Source organism: Dermacentor silvarum, chromosome 1, assembly GCF_013339745.2.
Source record: "Dermacentor silvarum isolate Dsil-2018 chromosome 1, BIME_Dsil_1.4, whole genome shotgun sequence".
NCBI classification, from domain to species: domain Eukaryota; kingdom Metazoa; phylum Arthropoda; class Arachnida; order Ixodida; family Ixodidae; genus Dermacentor; species Dermacentor silvarum.
The window spans coordinates 194,453,352-194,475,001 of record NC_051154.1 but is presented as its reverse complement, the minus strand read 5'-3'; the positions used below and the strand labels follow the sequence as shown (position 1 = coordinate 194,475,001).

At 45.2% G+C, this 21,650-nt stretch overlaps 1 protein-coding gene across 1 annotated transcript in view; it reads left to right on the top strand.

Annotated features, from left to right (window-relative positions):
* Positions 1–14,789, top strand: part of LOC119436600 (serine/threonine-protein phosphatase 6 catalytic subunit) — a 35,708-nt gene extending 20,919 nt beyond the window's left edge. Inside the window, exons 6-10 of the mRNA XM_049658961.1 lie at positions 5,792–5,871; positions 5,983–6,102; positions 9,726–9,815; positions 14,061–14,118; positions 14,202–14,789. Of these exons, the coding sequence (XP_049514918.1) occupies positions 5,792–5,871; positions 5,983–6,102; positions 9,726–9,815; positions 14,061–14,118; positions 14,202–14,392 (539 nt within the window). The 3' untranslated portion in view covers positions 14,393–14,789. The remainder of the gene's footprint in view (positions 1–5,791; positions 5,872–5,982; positions 6,103–9,725; positions 9,816–14,060; positions 14,119–14,201) is intronic.
* Positions 14,790–21,650: the final 6,861 nt, after the last annotated feature.

Below are 21,650 nucleotides of genomic sequence, written 5' to 3'. Positions count from 1 at the left end.
GCCGATTTTTCTTTACTAAACTTCAAACCTAAGCTATCTCCCTCTTTACCACAGATGTCCATTAATCTCTGCAAGTCTTCCTTGCTGTCAGCCATAAGTACAATGTCATCCGCATACATCAGTCCTGGTAGCGATTGTTTAATCCATTCTCCTTGCTTGAAATAGGAAATGTTGAAGCCAAGTCCGCTCCTCTCTAATTTTTTCTCTAATCCTTGTAAATACAGCATGAACAACCGAGGTGACAGAGGGCACCCCTTCCTAAGCCCCTGCTGTATCTCTATAGGCCCAGATACCTTGTTTTCCCATTTTATAAGCACCTTGTTACTTTTATAGATATCTTTTAAAAGATTTCTTACTCCATCTTCCACATCTAGAGTGCCCAGTATGTCCCACAAATCCTTTTGGATTAAAGTGTCATAGGCTTCCTTGATGTCCAGAAATGCAAGCCATAGGGGCCTGTGTTCCTTTTCTGCTATTTAATACACTGTGTCAATGAGAACAGATTATCTTCTAACCTTCTTTGTTTCCGGAACCCATTTTGTAGTTCCCCCAGCACCTCCTCGCTCTCCACCCATGCCTGCAGTCTGTCCTTCATAATCTACATCACCACCCTGTAAACCACTGACGTCACTGTTATGGGACGGTAGTTGTTTATGTCGGCTTTGTCCCCCTTTCCCTTAAATCTTGTTATGCGAAGGACGAGTCAGTAAGACTACCAACTATTTACAGGTTGTATTTACTACAGTGGTTGCAGCGCTGACCGGTTAGATTCACAGCGCGAGCCCAGCTCCTTTTTCCTCTTCTTTTCTTGAGTGATGGCGCCCGCGCGCCTCGTTCAAACAACCAAATACCACACGCGTGTAGCATAATCCACCGGCGGCAGAAGCGACGTCCCGGAGCGTCTAAATGTCATCACTGGGAGGGTGATACTGCTTCAGTCGTGTAGCGTGCACGATATCACTGGACTGGGAAGCAGATGGGGCGTCAGGGGCGATCTCATAGGTGACGGGAGTCACGGCACGAAGCACTTGGTATGGGCCTGTGTTACGAGACAGCAGTTTTTCTGACAGGCCGACCTGCCGCGACGGAGACCATAGAAGCACCAAAGAACCAGGCGGGAAGAGCACGTCGCGGTGTCGCTGGTCGTACAAACGCCTTTGACTCTCTTGGGAGTGCAGAAGGCGGTCACGGGCAATTTCCCTTGTGTGGGCAGCGCGGGCGACGGCATCAAATGCATATTCACTGGTGGGTGCTGCGTGAACAGGGAGGGTTGTGTCGAGGGGCAGTGCTGGTTCTCGGCTGAACAGAAGGAAAAATGGCAAATAACCGGCTGTGTCGTGGCGCGAGGAATTATACGCAAAGGTGACAAACGGTAGAGCGAGGTCCCAGTCAGCGTGGTCGGAAGAAACATACTTCGCGAGCATGTCTGTGAGAGTGCGATTAAGACGCTCCGTGAGGCCATTTGTTTGCGGATGGTATGACGTGGATAACTTTTGACAGGAATGTCCGGCCATGGTCTGTGAGAAGCTGTCGCGGAGCTCCATGTAATAAAATCACGTCGTGTAGAAGAAAATCGGCAACATGTGTGGCGCAGCTTGTAGGGAGCGCTCGGGTGATGGCGTAGCGCGTGACATAATCTGTGGCCACAGCGATCCACCTGTTCCCAGAGGTAGAAAGAGGAAAAGGACCAAGTAAATCTAAACCAACCCGAAAGAATGGTTCCGCGGGAATGTCAATTGGTTGAAGGTACCCAGCAGGGAGCGTCGACGGTGTCTTGCGTCGCTGGCATTTCTCACACGCAGCTACGTATCTTCGAACGGAGCGAGCAAGCCCTGGCCAAAAGAAGCATCGGCGGATCCGGTCGTAGGTACGTGACACACCGAGGTGACCGGCAGTGGGGAGGTCGTGAAGTTCGTGGAGAACAGCCGAGCGAAGGTGTTTAGGGATCACAAGGAGTAATGCTCGGCCGTTGGGGTGAACGTTGTGGCGGTAGAGTACGCCATCTTGAAGTGTGAATAAGCGAAGGGAGCTGTCGGCAAGTGACGATTCCAGGCGGTCAATGATGATACGCAAGGACGGGTCACGGCGCTGCTCGTCGGCGACATGGACCAGTGGAAAAACAGAAAGAACGCAGGCGTCGGTGTCAGGTTCAGACGTAGAGGTCGGGTCTTGGACTGGGTAGCGAGAGAGGCAATCTGTGTCCTGGTGTTGGCGTCCCCGACTTGTACGTCACTGTGTAGGGATATTCTTGTAGTCGGAGAGCCCAACGACCGAGCCTGCCAGTAGGATCCTTGAGCGACGAAAGCCAACACAGAGCATGATGGTCTGTGATTACTGAGAAGGGCTTGCCATATAAATATGGGCGGAACTTTGAAACAGCCCAGACGAGAGCAAGACATTCGCGCTCGGTAATCGAATAGTTGCGCTCTGCAGTTGTCAGGAGCCAGCTAGCGTAGGCTATAACGCGGTCGTGTCTGTGTTGCCGTTGCGCTAAGACTGCGCTGATCCCATAACCACTGGCATCGGTTCGGACCTCTGTAGGTGCGGACGGGTCAAAGTGGGCCAAGATCGGTGGATTGGTCAGAATCATGATAAGGTGTGAAAATGCGGCAGCCTGAGGGGAACCCCACGTAAAAGGCACGTCTTTCTTCAGAAGTTCAGTGAGTGGTCGAGCGATTGCTGCGAAATCTTTCACAAACCGTCTGAAATAAGAGCAGAGCCCCACAAAACTCCGGACGTCTTTGACAGAGTGAGGTACAGGAAACGCTGTTACTGCTCGAACCTTCTCCGGGTCTGGTTGTACTCCTGAAGCATCGACGAGATGGCCGAGCACTGTAATCTGTCGGCGCCCGAAGTTGCACTTCGATGAGTTTAATTGGAGCCCTGCCTTGCGGAATACGTCAAGGATAGCTGCGACGCGCTCAAGATGCGTCTCAAACGTAGGGGAAAACACAAGGACGTCGTCGAGGTAACAAAGGGAAGTTGACCATTTGAAACCTTGAAGCAGAGAGTCCATCATCCGTTCGAACGTGGCGCGGGCATTGCATAAACCAAACGGCATAATCTTAAATTGGTAGAGGCCATCTGGAGTGACGAAAGCGGTCTTTTCTTGGTCTCGCTCATCGATGGAAATCTGCCAATAACCAGATCGAAGGTCAATGGACGAAAAGTATTTGGCACCGTGAAGACAATCAAGAGCGTCGTCAATTCGTGGTAACGGGTAAACGTCCTTTTTAGTGATTCGGTTTAGGTGGCGGTAATCAACGCAGAAACGCCATGTGCCATCTTTCTTTTTGACGAGCACGACCGGCGACGCCCAAGGGCTCGACGAGGGCTCAACAATGCCTTTGGTGAGCATCTTGTTGACTTCCTGCTGAATAACTTGCCGCTCTGCTGTGGACACGCGATACGGTCGGCGATGAATGGGAACAGCATCACCAGTGTTTATCCGATGCTTAACAAGGGACGTCTGACCAAGCGGGCGATTGTCAGTGTCAAATATGTCGCGGTAGGAAAGCAAAAGGCGATATAGGGCGGCTGCTTGGCCAGGGGCGAGGTCCGGAGCGACCATGGGACGTAATAGGCCGTCGAGGTTCAAGGCATCCTGTGGGTAATCAGGAGGATCCGGATACGCGTCAGCTGCAAAAGCAGTGACGTGGTCGTCTGTCACTGACCGGAGCGTGGCCACCGCTATGCCTTCAGGTAACACTTGCTTCGTCAAGCCAAAATTGACAACGGGGAGACACACCGGATTAGCGGCAAGGGTAACGACGGAGTGTGGCATAGAGATGTCGCGCGCCAGGAGGACATCACGAATAGGGGCGACGACATAGTCGCCATCAGGCACAGTTGCTGTTTAGGCCAATTCGACGAAGGTTAGGGCTTTTGGAGGTAACCGAACAAACGCTGTAGTGCATAGGGTGTGCGGTTGTTCGGGGTGAACGTCGGAAAGAAGAGGAAGCTCGAGGCACAGCATACCGGTGGAACAGTCGATGAGGGCAGAATGCGTCGTCAGAAAGTCGAGCCCGAAGATTAGGTCATGAGGGCAACTGGTCAGCACGGAGAACAGGACTGGAACTTGGCGGCCAGCAATTCTTACGCGAGCAGTGCACATACCACAGACGGCAACAGTGGCGCCGTTGGCGACGCGTACGGCTCGAGTGACGGCAGGCATAAGAACTTTTTTGAGGCGACGACATAGGTTAGCGCTCATTATGGATACTTGGGCTCCAGTATCAATCAATGCCATCAACAGGACACCACCTACGTCTACTTCAATTATGTTCGTGTTCGTGAGGAGCGTCAATGGAGGATTTGGACAGGACGAACGTGATGTAGCACTACCTCCAAGAGCTGCATGGCCTAGTTTTCCGTCCGGCGGTTTGGCGAGGAAAAGCGGCGAGGTTGGGGCGACGGGGAGCGACGGCGTTGAGGCGACGGCGATCGCCCGGAGGAGCGGCTGTCAGGGGCCTCAGAAGTAGGGTACGGACGGCAAGGGGAGTAACGGCGACCGTCGGCGTATGGGTGAGGAGCAGGGAATGAGCTCCAGTATGGCGGCATCCAGGTGATGCGGCAGTGGCGGGATACGTGACCAACTCGGTGGCAGCGGAAGCAGATCGGTTTGTCGTCAGGTGTTCGCCATTCAGCAGGATTGCGTGGTTTGGGAGCGAAATACTGGTCATTAAAGGTTGTGGACATAGGAATGGGTGCCGAATCAGGTTGGGAGACAGAGCAGGCGGTAGGGATGCCAAGGTTTGCAATTTCTTGCCGCACAACCGCTTGTATAACGGAAATGGTAGGGGCCGCTGGGTCAAAGGTACCGTCGAGGGGTCGAGGATGAAGGGGGGCCGGACTTGCCGCTTCAATCTCACGGCGAACGATACGCGTGACGTTCTCTTGAAATGGTCGTGTGGCAGGAAGAGCGGAGCAAGAGGACGTAGCAGGGGTGTTTGGGAGCCGGGAAAACTGTGGGACGTGGCGGCTTTTGGCTACCTCGAAGCGGCGGCATTCTTTGACGATGGCTCCAAAGCTCGCTCTTCTGCTCCAAAGCTCACTTTTGGTTGCTCCAAGCTGCTCCAAAATGGCCTTCACCAATCACATCACTGTCATTGTCATTGTTGCATACAGCGGGGGAAGTTCACACAGGGTTGCAGGGGTATTGCACAAGTTTGAGGGCATTGAGGGTAATTAAGGTAGTAATGGCAGTTGCACTGAATGAGTTCAAAGCCATTGGAATTGATGAAGTTTGCTGATTTTTTTATCAGCCTCCCCTGCCAGCTGTTGAAATGTAAGGGCATTTTGAATAATGCATAACAGTGGGAAGCCTTGTGACCTATGGTGTTAACGAGAACTTAGATAATTTAATTTTTACTTCTAGTCCCTTCACAACCTCAAGGGCTGACTTAAACACTTTACACATGCAACATGACACGCGACTTGAGCTGCAGGACGTTCTTGAACTATGGCAAGGTCCAGAATCTGAACTGCGCCCTACCAAAGTGCTTATGGCATTCCTGTAGGATACAGGCTTTAATGAGACTTTGTCAATAACTTTTGTGTTAGTGCATTTACAATAGTGCGTTTTAGTATGTGTGTGTGTGTGTGTGTGTGTGTGCTTTGTTTTTATCTCACTCCCTTTCTTTCACCACTCATCATCTTACCTGGAGTAGCATGCCAGGCCTGTCGCTGGGCTAATCTGTCCATATTTCATTAAACTTTCTCTCTTGACTAATGTTGGGCTAAATAATTTAGCACTGAGGTTTACACAATAATTTTTATTTTTGTGTTGTAGATGAATGCCAAACTAAGTATGGGAATGCAAATGCCTGGAAATACTGCTGCAAAGTGTTTGACCTCCTGACCGTGGCCGCTGTAAGTGCCCCATTTGTTTTTCCTTAATGTGTATTTTGACCTTTAAAGCTTAGAAGCAGTATTGCAGATATGTTCGTATATTGTATTGTCAATTTTGAAATTCTGTTTCAGATAATTGACGAGCAAGTGCTCTGTGTTCATGGTGGATTGTCACCTCAGATCAAGACACTAGACCAAGTACGAACAATTGAGAGGAATCAGGAGATTCCCCATAAGGGTGCCTTCTGTGATATCCTTTTTACTTCTGTGAAAGTGACACTGTATTGTATTTGTGAGAAATGTTTTACTGAACCATTAATTATAAAAGAATTTAACTACTGTGATCACCCAGCTTTAGGAAGTTGTTTTATTGCTGTTTTATAATTGGGGTTCATACAAAAGCTTTCTTCATAGTTATTTTGCGCTGTGTTTTACGTGGAAAAAAGAATTGATGACACAAACAAAGGTACACAAGTACAAACATGCATTCATGGCTAGGAGTGTGTCTTATATATGGTGATAGGTGGGTGCTCTCAGAACCTTTGTGAACATAAGTCAAAAAGAGCTCCGAGAAGAACTTGGAAAACAAGAATTAAAAAAAAAATGCTGGAAAAAAAAGAGCTGCAAAAGCCTTCTCAAATTAAGGTAGAAAAAGTTGGTTGTCTGCATTTCACCTGAACGTGCATGCTAGACTAATTAGTTATTTATTGACCTTTAACTTTTTAAGTGCCAGGCATTTCAGGCATTTCCACTTAACGTGTCTGGGAGGTTTTTCCAGTACAAATCAAATTCAATTTATGCAGAAGTAGCATGTTATCAGGCTTAAAATTCAAGTTGCATTTATTGGCCAAATGTTGCTCAACATTTCACAAAATTCCTTGATCATATTAGTAAAAAATTTATGGTTTTATTAATTGTTAATTTTAATTAGGGTAATTAGCATATGAGAAAGAAATTGATTGTGGGTTATCTTATTAACTGCAAATCAAAATTGACGAGAAGTTAATGAATTTAGCTTTCACTCAAGAACCGCGCGAGCTTCTTGCTCCATTCATCTGTGTTGGAACTTGAGGCGTGCATCATCCGAGCGAAACCTACTTGTAAACTTTCTCATGCCACCTGTCTGATAAAAGTAAAAGCTGCCATGGAAAGTTTAGTTTAACCAACTTCTGTACAAAAATCGTGACTAATACTAAGTGGTTTCCTCCTGTATAATATTTCTTTGTACTGTGTCTTGTCTAATAATAATAGAACCTCATTCATTCACAATTGTGCATTATATCTGTAAAGGCAAAAAGAAGTAAACTGAAATTAACTGGGGCATCGAAAAGGTTGTGCACAGATGGTCAAATGAGATAACCTGGGCACGTCAGCTTGAGGGCAGAGGCCATATTTTGCATATTAAATACAAAATAACAATTAAATGGGCTTCAATAAATTGCTCGCTTTGCAGCAAGGAGTGTGTATCACGCGATAGCAATGCGAGAGTACACGAGCATTTGCTGCAGCTTCGGCAGTGCTTTTGGGCAAGGGTTCATGCATAATTATCACAGCTCAGAGGGCATTATGGTAACACCCAGGGCATTCTCGTTGAAAAGGTCTGTAGGCCACTAAAACTGCCTGCCAACATTGAGATCCCTCAGTCCCCACATAGGCCGTGGGAGCGGGGGAGCAGTGTGATGGCTCATGCCGTCATGATTCCCTCTACATCAAGGGCTTGCCCTTGTGAATGCCACTTAAAGAGCGTAGCTTTAGGCTCTGTATTGTAATTATGTATATTTACACCAAGCTTGCACACACATTCGCTTGTTGCAAGAATGAAACGCTCTTAAGCAGTTGCAATGCCTTAAGCTCTGTTAGGCAAAAGACACGTAACTGGTGTTGACTAACATGCATTAATATAATCTTTCTAGAGGTCAGATATTTGAGCGTAAAGCATTTCATTTTTGGTACCTAATAAAAGCAATTGCAGGGTGCGTACAGGTCCTTAAAATCCTTGAAAACCCTTGAAATTGAAAAGTGCGTTTTCAAGGCCCTTGAAAGTACTGGAATTTTTTTCCTTCCTTGAAAATCCTTGAATTTCGTGAGCAATGCACTTTGATATCGGCATTGCGACCTCCTTTCTCTGGTAGATCGGCGTTGGTCTGACAAACTCCCTATTTCAAAAACAATACGCCGGCGCGAGCACACATGGTTCCGTTTTGCAGAACTGCGCGGAAAAAATAAAAGGCTTTACTGGGCGTCAGACCGCGAACGGAGCGAGAGACCCATGCCACGCTTCGGTGCTGGCTCGGCTGGCAGTGTTTATGCTGCTTTCCTCACCCTACTGTACGTTTCACACCACGCCCTTCGGTCTGCCTTGTCCCACTTTCACTCTTGCGCGCGAGGTGAAGCTAGTGAAGCTAAAAGAGCTATAGTGGAGCAACTTTACCACTTGTGCACGGTGCCTTTGGGTGGAGGTTTGTTATAATATTATTTATGATAATATAGTATAAGTGCAATAACATTATGCTGAATGTTTTGGAAATGGTTGATAAACCAACTCAGCTAATACTGCAGAAGCCTGAGCAGCTGTTGTGAGTGTTCATTTATGAGTGTTCATTTTAATATTGCGGACTTGAGAAATGATCAAGGGACAAAACATTTTTTACAAAATTACAATATTCATCTATTTGTATAATATAATGGATGTGTAGCAAGAATGGTTTGGGAATGTTCGGTAAACTTGCCCAGTTAATACTGGAGAAGTCAGAGTAGCTGTTGGAAACATTGTTTGGTGAACTTTTTTTGGTATTGTTGTGAACTTTCAAAATGATCAGGGCTAGACATTATTAACATCATTGGGATATACATTTATTTCTTTTTATTTTAGTGCAATAACCATAGGCTAAATGTTTTGAATATTTTTGGTTAACATTACCCAGCCTATACTGGAGAAATCTCAGCCGCTGTTGTAAGCGTTCATTTTGTGTTGTGATCTTGAGAAGTTATCAAGGCTAGACATTTTTATTATAATTGTGATATACATTTATTTATTGTAAGTGCAATAAAACGGCATTTTTGGAAATGTTAAGAGTAAAGAAATCCTACTTTGGATGCCGCTGTGAGTCCTTGAAAAACCGGTGACAGGTCCTGGAAAGTCCTGGAATATCCTTGAATTTTTGCCTTGGAAAACTCTTTCGATTGTAAAGAACCATTACAATAAATTTTATTGTAATGGTTCTTTACAATCGAAATTAATGCCCATAGAGAAGTGCCTTCTGTAATCACGTTGCTTGCTTGTTGCACGACGTGATTTTAAGAGCTTTGCAGTGACATTCATGAATTAAACTCAAGAAATTAAGGACACTTCAGTGGAGGATTGTGCAACTACTGTGATGGCCTTCTCGTTGTCCTATTTCCCGTCTTGCATTAGCATGGTTTTCTGTCATCAAGCCAGATTTCACACCTGGTTTTAGCTTTCAGGTGTCTAGGAAAAATTGCAGCCATACAATGGATGTGATAACGTTCACTGGCACAGCAATGCGACTTGAGTCAAGCTGAAAGCAGTCTGTTTTCAGCATTGTAGAAGCTAGTTTGCTGTCCAGGCTAGGCATAATTTGGTGTGGAGCAGCTACTTAGCTTAGATGGCCTCTTTGATAACTACTTCAGCTGATAAACACTTATTTATCACACTAGACAGAACCATTTTTCAAGGAACGAAAATGAACTTCTGCACAAAAAATCAAGCAGGTCATTTGCATTAGATGTGTGTTTCATCCACTGTTACAAAGAATGTGCGATTACTCCCAAGTCATGTATCAAGTGTTTTTGGAGTAGTGTACAGTAAGCTTTCAAGCTTTGCAAGCTGTTGCAATCCTTATCTGCACATACATCTTGTGTGGTCTGACCCTGAAGACGTGGAGACTTGGTCAGTAAGTCCACGAGGGGCTGGCTGGCTTTTTGGTGCTAAGGTTACCCATGAGGTAAGAGTTGTTGTATATAATAGATTTCAAATAACCTCATTGCACGATAATTTTTAGGAATACGTCACTATTTTTGAAACTACAAATTGTCTGTTTGTGGAGTTTGAGAAAGCAAAGCTACTTTCTCCACATGTCTGTGGCATCCAGAAAAAATTGTATTGGAAACTTGTCGCCATGCCACATATTTTCTCAAACGATGATTTTCAGAGTGCAGTGGCAACAATTTTTACCACCTTGAGGGCTCAAGATAGCTTTGTACAACAGAGAGAAGCACAATTCACATGCACATTTTGTGAACGGCTGTTTCAAGCCTGCAGTTATAAGCATTGCCATTACAATCAGGAGCACAACATTCAAGTGCTTTGGATAAGTGTGATTGAGACTGCTTTGTAGAGTCTTCCTTCATATCATTTTTAAAGGAACAATTGAGGCAAGCAGTAACTCTATAAACATTCTGGTCACTTATCTTTCTGGAACTCCCCAGTGTTCATGTGATCGAAAGTATAGTTAGGGGCCGAGAAAGAAAATACTTATCACAGTAGAATGCCAAATTCACCTTTCTTAGTTCCCTTGTGTGCAAGGCATGGTAGAATCGACACAATCTTTAAGGCCTCTGAAGTTGTACAGCTGTTGAAATATTCATGGACAACACACCCTTAGCCACTGGTGCTAGTGTCCGGAGCCCAAAAAATGTAGCGAAAGCCGCACGCTGTTCTGCGTTATTTCAAATGCTACAGCCCAGGGTGCGTACAGGTCCTTGAAATCCTTGAAAACCCTTGAAATTGAAAAGTGCATTTTCAAGGCCCTTGAAAGTCCTGGAATTTTTTTCCTTCCTTGAAAATCCTTGAATTTCGTGAGCAATGCACTCTGATATAGACATTGCGACCTCCTTTCTGTGGTAGATCGGCGTCGATCTGACAAACTCCCCATTTCAGAAACAATACACCAGCGTGAGCACACATGGTTCCATTTTGCAGAACTGCATGTAAAAAAATAAAAGGCTTCACCATGTCAAACCGCGAACGGAGCAAGAGACCCGTGCCGCGTTTCGGTGCTGGCTCGGCTGGCAGTATTTACGCTGCTTTCCTCACCGTATTGTACATTTCACTCCTCGCCTGTTGGTCTGCCTTGTCCCACTTTCACTCTTGCGCTCGAGGTGAAGCTAAAGAGAGCTATAGTGGAGCAACTTTACCACTGATGCTCAGTGCCTTTGGGTGGAACATTACCTATGCTGAATGTTTTAGAAATGTTTGATGAACCAGCCCAGCTAATACTGCAGAAGCCTGACCAGCTGTTGTGAGTGTTCGTTGTGTAAACCTTTAATATTGCAGACTTGAGAAATGATCAAGACATGTTTTGCAAAATTGCAATATACATCTATTTGTTATAATATAATGGATGTGTAGCAAGACTACATTGAATGGTTTGGAAATGTACGCTAAACTTGCCCAGTTAATACTGGAGAAGTCAGAGTAGCTGTTGGGAGCATTCATTGTGTTTCGTGAACTTTTTTTTTGGTATTGTGAACTTGCAAAATATTCAAGGCTAGACATTATTAACATCATTGGGATGTACATTTATTTCTTTTTTATTTTAGTGCAATAACCCAATGCTGAATGTTTTGAATTTTTTTTGTGAACTTTACCCAGCCTATACTGGAGAGATCTCAGCCGCTGTTGTAAGCATTCATTTTGTGTTGTGATCTCGAGAAGTTATCAAGGCTAGACATTTTTATTGTAATTGTGACATACATTTATTTATTGTAAGTGCAATAAACCTAGTCATTTTTGGAAATGTTAGAGTAAAGAAATCCTACTTTAAATGCCGCTTTGAGTCCTTGAAAAACCTGTGACAGGTCCTGGAAAGTCCTGAAATATCTTGAATTTTTGCCTTGGAAACCTGTACGAACCCTGTACAGCTGTCGGTTTATGACCAGGCACCATGCTTGGCCATCAGCATTCGGAGCGGCTTCGATTGACCCCATTTTCCTAACTGTAATATTGCTACAACCTGCCACATCACAAAAGCTGACGCTGGTTTTTCTCTTACATTCTGTCACTTATGTTTTAGAATAAAGGCCACAATGAGTTTTGTGCATGCAGGAATGAAATATGCATAAAGGGTGATACAAAGTGCTAGACTTGCTTAGAGTCTTGCTTTTGACGCACTGCTTGGTAAAGAAACAAACGTGTCACAATGGCAAAATTTTAATTTCGGGCTTAGTAAGTGCTTTGTGAATATCAGTTCTGAGCATGGTAATATAAATATATCAGCCTGCTCACAATGCTTGGCATTGGACATGGATTCATTTTTGTCCTTTCAACTAGCAGCAGTTAAACCCTCTGACTTTAGGTGTGTGAGTTCTAAAAATTGACAAGCACTCTAAGAAAAAGCAATTATTTATCATTTCATATGTTATTTACATGAGGTGAGAGAAAGTGATAGCCTGTATCATTTGTTGCTTTGCAAACCTTAAAATTGTTAATGAGTCTTGGCAGTTAATGTGGTGCATGAGCTGTTGCTTTGCCATGTGCCGTCATGTTGATGCAAAGCTTTTGGGACAAAATTCTGAATTTGAACTAGTTGGTTAGGCAACGTATTCACAGGGAAAAGTGCTAAGCATAGGACAAGCAAGACGCGATCAGTGTCTTTGATTTCAATTTTCTGCTGCTCTCGCAGCAGACATTGGTGTAATATTTTGCAGACACAATTGTCACTGCACGATCAATGTTGTGCATTAGTTTGCAATAACCAAACCTGGTGAGGGGCGGGCCCTTTAATTAAGTTTTGGGTCAAGTGCATGGGAAACAGTGAACCAGTTCATTTCATCACATACTTTGCGAATGAGTATCTCGAAACTGGTGTCATCCTCAGAATTCATTCCAAGTACATATGACTTTCGAATTCACCAGCTACAGTTTGTAAATTGCTGTATAATTTTGTGAAAAAGTTCATTAGCTAAATGTTGGTAATTACAATCATGCATTTCGATTTCTCGTGATGTTTGCATTTTAGAGCTAAAGGAGCAGAATTGTGCGACATGCCATGACCGATTGTAAAAAAAAAATTATATTACCAATTAAAAAAAAACTGTGTGTGTGGCGCACACAAACTTATACACACACACAAGGTGCTTTATGGATACACATAAAATAAAAATGCATATCTAGACCCCTGCCATTTTTTCAGATAGGCTACATGGCTAAGCAGAAATTACCAACTAGAAAGGTTTCAATGATAATTTCAATAATTACTTGCACTGTGCTAACTTTTTAATTACTAACTTTAGAGCACATGTAATTGCAAAATTGAAGCTGCATATTAGTGAAGTCATGTCTGCTATAAGACTTGCACCACTTTCGCGCTATCAGTTCCCAAAAAATGCCTCGGCATTCCAGTTAAGAATGTCCCAAACAGAGGCATCATTTGGGAAACTTAACAAAAACGTCAATGTATTTCATAGCACATTTTAAGGTCAGATATCTCGAAAGTGGTGTTAGGCTTGCAATTTCTGCTGAACAGGTATGACTTCAATACTGCTCAGCCTCAATTATGCAATTACAACGTGCTGTGGAAAAAGTTCTTTTGGAAAACTCAGCCTCTTGGATAGACAAAAATTTAAAAAGGCAATGTCCGGAAGTCTTTTTAAGGTGGAGCCATATTATAACAATTTTTTTCTTGGCGCACATCACCCCTTAAGCAGTTGAGATTCTGCGCTACATATTACATATTGTGATACATATTAAATTTCTAAAGGACTTCTAAATTTCTGTAAGTATTCCTGATGTCGGTAAAAATGGTTAATAATACATACTTTACAGGTTAGTTGATGTGCTAGAAAGTGATCTTTTGGGATACATTTACATACTCGGTGCTAGATAAGTTTTGTTAGCTTATTACAACTCAGAATTCGGGATGCAGTGGCTCAGAGATGTGCCTGTGAAGTACTGTACGGGTACAGCCTTTGTCAAAAGAAACGAAGCCATCGTCCACATAACAGCTGCTGATTCTGGGACATCAAGTTGACTTCCTGTTGCACCAGAACTGCTTGAAAGCTCTGAAGAAAGATAACATTCGTCCTCGCCCTACAGAGCTTTTACCATCAGGGGTAGCATGGATGCAACACAATGCAGCCAGGAGTCGGCAGCGTAGTCTCATTTCTGATGTTATAGACTGTACATGCACTCCTTATTGGCAGAACTGTTTTCACTTTGTTTCTTCTACAATGCCTGTTATTTGTTTCAGTTCATGCACCTCAACAACTTGAAGCTGATATGCAGGGCACATCAGCTAGTACATGAAGGTGAGCGCCCAGTTATTTATTTTTGTTGATATTGGTTTGTTTGCTGCATTTCCAGCTGAAAAGTGCTTACTTTTTGGTTGCAGGCTACAAGTACATGTTTGACGACAAGCTGGTGACAGTTTGGTCAGCACCAAACTACTGTTACCGATGCGGTAACATTGCTGCTGTTCTCTCCTTCACGGAGGTCGACTCTCGAGCCGCAAAGTTATACCATGCAGTGCCAGACTCGGAGCGTGTGATACCACCCCGGAACACAACACCGTACTTTTTGTAGCATGGCTTGTGATTTTGCACCTTTCTGTTTGGTCGTTGATGTGCTGTGCAACATGCTGTGCTTATCCGTAGGCAGCCTGTGAAGCAGTGAGACGTCCAGTAAAAGGGAGGGCAGTTCTGCATCAATTCAAAGGAATGGACTGTTGGTCCTGTCACCTGCCCTAAACGTACCTTGCCAGAGAGCTTGGAGAGAATTTTTTTTTTTTTTTCATTCTTCAGTATTTGTTTACACAAAAAGTCATTGTTTTAAGTGGCAATGCACGTGTAAATCATCACATTTTGTGGCATTGTCACAAGAGGGCTGTGGCTGTTCTAACTGAAGTAACCATAGGGTGAGGCATGTTCGTTTTATGAGATTTGGCATGTTAGAATGTAATGAAGGTTGAGTTTGGCCATTCCTTTGTGATTATGTGTTGGAAGCCCTGTTGCTATGGTTGAGCAACACACATATCGCATTGATTGGTTTTTGTCTTAAACTGTGGTCGGCTTCTCTGTGGTGCCCATTTCACTTTGTGTTTTAGTAGTCAGCATGTGTGTTAATGTATCCATACTAGTGGGACGCAGAGTAAAGAATCAAGCTTTTTTTTCTTGGTTTTTCTAAAGATTTAGAGTTTATGTATTCCGATTCCAGAACACTTTTTGTTTGGATCTGGCTGCATAAACAGAATATAATTAAGTTTGCATTATTGATGTTGCAAATTATGGTAGGTGTTCTTTACAAAAGCTTACTGTGTTGAAAACAGGTGAAGACATACACGGTTCGTGTATTTAAGATTAAAGGGATACTGAACAAAAATATGAAAAAAAAAATGAGGGAAGCATCAAAATTAGACCTGGAAGACGCAACTGTTCCGAAACGCAGTGTTTATTTAACATATTTTTTAACAGGATGGCTGTGTTTTTGGTGAATTGTGAGCGCGCCGACCGCAGTGACGTCATGTGTACCCGCTTGCAGCAGCAGCAGCAGGCGTTTTTGCAATAAGGCGGTGAAGTTGTTTCGAAATGGTTCGCGTTTAAAGGGTCCCTCACTAGGTCTGACCATTTTGAGCTGACAAGCGCAGTGCATACAATGCGCGCTAACGATAGTGTCTGCTAAGTATTGCATCGCTACGCGCCGCAGAAAGAGGTTAGATTTCAAACTAAATGCCGTTTGCCCTTCTCGTGGGTGCCGCGCTCCCAGCCGGAGAGTCGATGTATATCGCACAACTGCGCCTACGTACATCGCAGTGCTCTGACGTCGCTCGTCGTGACACGTGACTTCGAGAATTATCCAAGGCAACATCAGTTATTTGTTTAATATATTGCTTCACTAGGCGATTTAAAGTTTAGAGAAATAATAAAACACACAAACCGAATGCCCGCGTGCTTTTGTTTTACTTCGCACCACAGCAAGAGAGATGTACTTCAGTTTCGTCTCCTTGTTCCCACGTCGTGCAGTCGCGCGCGCTGACAACGAAACTACGTCATTTTCTACCGTGTTCCAGCGCGAGATCATGCTCTGTGATCCGCTTGTGTCTGCCTTAGTGTTCATGCTGCACTGACATATACCGTTAGTCGGGTGTTCTCGTGCTCAGCGCGCAATATCGTTCGCTGCGCGAAACAAGACAAACGCAACAGCCCGCGCTCCAGGCGGTCACCGCAGTATAAAAAGCGAGAAAATAAAGAGGCGGCGCTCGTGACGTATGCATCACGCGATTCTCCGGCTGCGGCATGGGAGGACGCAGGGAAGGAATTTCGCTTGCGGAGGCTAGACTGGGCAAGTGGCGCTCTTGGCGGTAGCGCTCGCCTCTTGAAATCATGCGCTCGCGGCACTGAAATATTGGTTTTAGATTAAGGGGACGCAAGCGCTAGGGGGCCCAAACGCTTGCGTCCCACTAAGAAACTCTCTAGTAAGGCGTTAGCTTTAAGGTCCCCCTAACCTAAAAAACTAATAACGCGTTAGCGTTAAGGGCCCCGTGTCGCAGAAAATCCGGCGTCGGCGTCGCGCGCCGGCGTCCGTAGCTAAGAAAATCGACACGAACCACCCCGACCACGCAGGCCGTCCGCGTGGCGCGGAGGCGTTAGTAAACTTATTGAATTTCTCTAAGTAAAATCTATAAAAAAATCGTAAAGTACTACTTAACCACAACCTACAGACATGGATAGCGTCGGATTGCAATTTGAATGTACGAGAAAACATACTTCTGTTACGAGGGAACTCGCACAAACCCCTTTTCCAGCATTTCTACCATACCAACAGGGGCGCGCCCAGGTAGGTTACCTGCAAAAACACCATCCATATGGCGCTCGTCTCCTCGGCAGCGTAAAACTGCAGCGACACGCAGAGGCGAAGGTGGAGAAAGAAAGCTGCAGTTGCCGAGAAGCCTGACAAGCATTCAGGGATCTTTGAATGCTATCGCATTCCACTCTTAAAAGCAAAGCTTAGACCGTACTCCAAATTTTTTTCAATTTCGGCTAATAATGAGCCAATTTGACAAATTTTTGCGGTAGAACGCTCCCAAGAGGGCAAGTAACAACTTCCAGCGTATAACCAAAATTTGCTATGTGGCCTGGTGAGGGGCCCTTGAATTTTCTGAACCTTGTACAGAAACAGGGCGGCGATTTGCACATTGTGTCGCCAATATACACACGCTGATACAGGCAGTCGACCCTTGCGCAATAGCAAGCGTACGCATAAAACGCCTGTGGCGTCCGTTCGGCGTTGGCGCCAGCTGTGGCGAGTCAACTGCGCGCGAAGTATTGAAAAGTATTCAAGAACCCTGCTACTACGATGCCACAGCGCCCTTTCGCTGACATGCCGCAGCTCTGCAGCAAAACGGCTTGTCGTTAGTCACTGTCCTCTAAGTGTGTTCGGATCACAGAAAGTCGCGCTTTGACTGTACCCATGTTGGCTGCGATGGGCGCGCAGCGCGAATCCATATCCTTCGAAGCTGCGGCTCAGCCGAAAAGGTACGACACTGCTTCTCTCGCCCGACGATACTTTTCTCACACCTTTACGCGCAGCAGCGTAGATACATTCTTCTCCGTTGTGGCAGGTGCTTCACGAACACATTAAAAAATGTCAGTTTCGCCCTAAGGGCGAAGCAATGAATGCGATAGCAACACAGCAATGTCATACGAAGTAAGGTGAGCGGCTTTGGTAGCAATATGAATTGTAGTAAACATGAGCTGATTAAGTAAGCAGGTGTGCTGCGGCGTAAGTAGACCGACATGAAGAGAGACTCGATGACCACGAGAAGGCGCGTGTGAAACGGTGGTGTTGATGAGAAGCGCTTCCCGTGGGCAGCGCGTGCGAAGGGACACACCTGTAGCGCTGCACTGCCGATCCGTGCAGCATTGCATGTGTAGCGTGCGTTGGAAAATGTGGCCCGACTATTACGAACTGAATGAACAAGCGTGGTGTGAGCGCGCACAAATAAACACGAAGAGATCACACTGAATGACAGCAGACGACTGTCAAAACGCTGGCAGCAAGCATACGCCGCAGCAGCGGGCGAAGGTACGTGCGGTCTATCGCTTCAACGGAAACTGAGCGGCGAATGCACGGCGCATAAAGGTCAGAGCCGTGTGGAGATAAGAGACGGTGCGAGCGAGCGACGAGCGCGGTTGCTGGCAGAGAAGTGCGCCCCCCCCCCCCCCCCCCCGCGCTCCCTCCGGCGCTGGCTTCCTGCTTCCTTGCTTGCGCGTGGGAGATTGAGTGCGTTCGCTCTCCGTGATAGCGCGCGTCCCCGCACGCTTCCGCTCGGGCATACGGCGCGCGGCGAAGATTTTATCTATGGGGAACCTCACGGCGACGCCGACGGCAGAAATCCGGTTGAAGTGTCCATATAATTGCTATCGCAATAAAAGCAGCACACAACACAAATGGCGATATAGAAGACTTGGGCACAAGCTCCGCTTGCGAAAACAAATATGCAGCCGCGAGCAACTGCGCAGTTGAGACGCCATTCGCTGCCGGTCTTCGCCGTCCATGCGCGTGAAAACAGTTGTTGGCGATGGCTCGCACGCCGGTATCCGATACAGATAACGTCACAGAAACGTCACTTCCTCTAGTTCACGGTGCGGATGCTAGACGCGGTATTTTGCGAAAAATGCAGTAAATTTATTGGTTTAACGCGACAGCGTTAAGGCGTGTTGCAGAAAATCCGGCGTTGGCGCCGGCGAGCGCGGCCGAGAAAAATAATCCCGAACCACCCCGTCCACGCAGGCCCTCCGCGTGGCGCAGAGGCATTAGTGAATTAAATGAATTTCTCAAAGTAAAATCCGCCAGGAAAGTCGTGAAGTGCGGCTTAACCACAACCTACAGACATGATAGCGTCTGATTGTAATTTGAATATACGAGAAAACAATTCTGTTACGAGGAAACTCAAACCCCTTTTCCAATGCAGCAGCGTGCCCGGGTAGGTTAATTGCGAAAACACCATCCAGATGGCGCTCGCCTCGTCGGCAGCCGCGTGCAGAGGCGAAGCTGTAGAAAAGCTGCAGTTGCCGGGAAGCCTGACAAGTATTCAGGGATATCTGAATGCTATCGCGTTCCACTCTTAAAGGCGAAGCTTAAGCGTCCTCCAAGTTTTCCCGCTAGTTTCTGCCTCAAAACAAGGTGTCAACCAGTTTCCGCACCCAAGCTTTTATTTAGGCTAGAAATCTCGGCGCAAAAGTTTTGTTCGGTATCCCTTTAGTCTACAGTATAGCTGTCTTGGTTTGAAAAAAAAAAAGTACACATATGACAGACCATATTAAGATTTTTGTCATGCCCAGTATTTTTATGTGAATATATTGAAGCCTGGTTGCAGGGACTGCCAACATTGCTCATTACTTAAAACGGCACTTAGGACAGAGATTGTCAGATTCTCGTGCAAATTTTAGACGTTTGCTTCTTGAGCAGTGTTGCTCACTCTAGACATCCTTTTGGTAGCGTGACGGCCTGAATGAACAGCATGCTTACAAGTGGCATTTTGGTAGTCCTTGGTTTAGGTGTAAAGTGGTACAATAAACAGCTGTTTCAAGCCCTGGTTTCTTGTTTTAATAGTTGAAAATTGTATTTCTCGACCATTATTGCATTGGTCAAATCTTTCTGTGCAACTGGTGTATGTGGACTTTTATGGGAGCATCAAAAAGCTGCAGGAACTGCAAACAGGTCATGAATCCCCTTCATTTGAAGGGGCACTGCAAATGCAATGCACATAACCCCTTAACATACATGGTACACATGTGTCCCCGAAATTAAAACGCAACTCGATAAGTACGTTTTGCCCCTGAAAACTTACTGGTGGCAATTTACAGATGTAGTGAGCTTCCGTTATCCAAATATTTTGTTTTAGTAAGCAACACTAGCAAAACGCCCACGAAACGGTTGAGTCGCACAATAAGGGGCTCTTCACCATCGACGAATTAAGTACTTGTTTTGCAGCTTTTTCTAATCAACAAAGGAGGATAGTTTGTGAAATATAAAGTGGACTGATCAAAGGATTTTAACAAAGCAAGCTTCTTGAATTTAAACGAGTATAAGCTACATTTTTGTAGAAAAAGGGCACTGGGACATATATGTGTCCCTATTTACCGTGACGGAATGCTGGATGTCATTTGGTGGCGTTCGCTTGTGTGTGGCACATTTATTTTGATAGCCACTTGAAATGAATAAATTTGTATATTTTGTGCCTTTAAGTGTGGTCGGTTTCATTTTGGATGAAAGCTTTTATTTACCAAAATATTCTCAGGAAAACAACGTGAATTCCTCATAATCGAAAAAAAAAATTGTAAAAGATTTTATTTGATGGCAGCGATGTTCGACCTGCTTCAGAGTTTGACAAAGATTGCAATTCTTAGATGTTGACAACGTCGGTGCAGAAATTGAAGCAGAACACCCAGAGAAGCCAGAAAGGAAATGCCAAAATCGTGCCATTTTTTATTCCAAAATCTGCGTGTGCAGTCAAAGGGTCATCGAGTGGGAGACGAGTAACAAAACAGTGATGCACAGCTGATTCTGGTGTGCAACACGGGCAAATAAATTAATTCCACAGTGCAAGCAAGCGGAGGATGTCGTACCTCTAGAAATATTTTCTGTTATAAGTCACAGCTTGGTAATGCTTGTAAAAGAAAGCGCTCGGTATGCTGAGCAAAACGGGAGCGTCTTCCTAACGTCGGCAGAAGAAACGGTCTCTAGCTCTCAACCTCATGACGAGCTATTACATCCTGCGAACTCGAAGAAGGTAACCGAAGTGGACCGAAAGTAAGAAATAAAATACTAGCTTCGAGTGTTATTTAAATTCCTGGACATTGGAGTAAACAGTGCCTACATTATGTGCGTCGAACTGCAAGCTTCCGAGCCCACTATGCCCGCTGTGACGTCGCTGCAGTTTTGCCAAGCATTTGCATGGGTTTTTATTAAAATTTTAAGAGCCGAGAGCGGACCACAATTCTTGGGTAGATATACAGGGCTTACAGGCTGGTGCATAAAGAAGCGTGCAAGAAGGCAGTGGCGCACCGGCGGGGGTGCGGGGTTCGGGTGTTGTAACACCCCTGCCCCACGTGTCCAGCCCCACCAGTGCAACGTGTACCTTCAGTACTCTGTTCACATTGTCATCACAATTCAGGAGGTGGCTTGAGGTCGAATTTTCCTGATTAAAAAAAAAAAAAAAACTCTATCACTGTCTTGTATTTATTTATTCACTCTTAAATTACTTTGAGTAAAACGCTGAAGAAATAAACATCGTCATCATTCTTGGTGTCATTATATTATTATAATTATTACGCATTTGATCCGCTGTTGAATTCCTCTGGCTGAAACCAACCTAAGAGCGTGGCTTTAAGCCCCGCATTTGCTTCTTTTTCTTTTTTTTTCCTGCTTACTTGCTGCCTTCTTCCTGCATCCCCCTCTCCTCTCTTTCTTCTTTTACAACCCACTCCCGTTCCCGGTGCAGCGCTGTTCAGGTGACCTCGTCTGTTATTGCATTTGGCTTACGTTTAGCGCGTCGTAGGCACCAAAATCAGAATACGTGGCATCTACGGTGACATCCAAAATTAAATTTGAACTGCGCGCCACGAAGAAATTTAGAAGGGCGTGTGGCCACGCCCCACTCCGCCGTAGCCTTCGCAGTGCAAGGTATTGAAGAAGGAACGGGAGCACAGTGGAGGTCATGTTTGATTGCCAATAACTCCGCTTCTGCTGAACGCATTGAAGTACTTTTTGCAACGAACTATTTCGGAAATAGCCTATTTGCATTTCAAATGCCTTTCTCCACTTCGATAAATAATGGTTC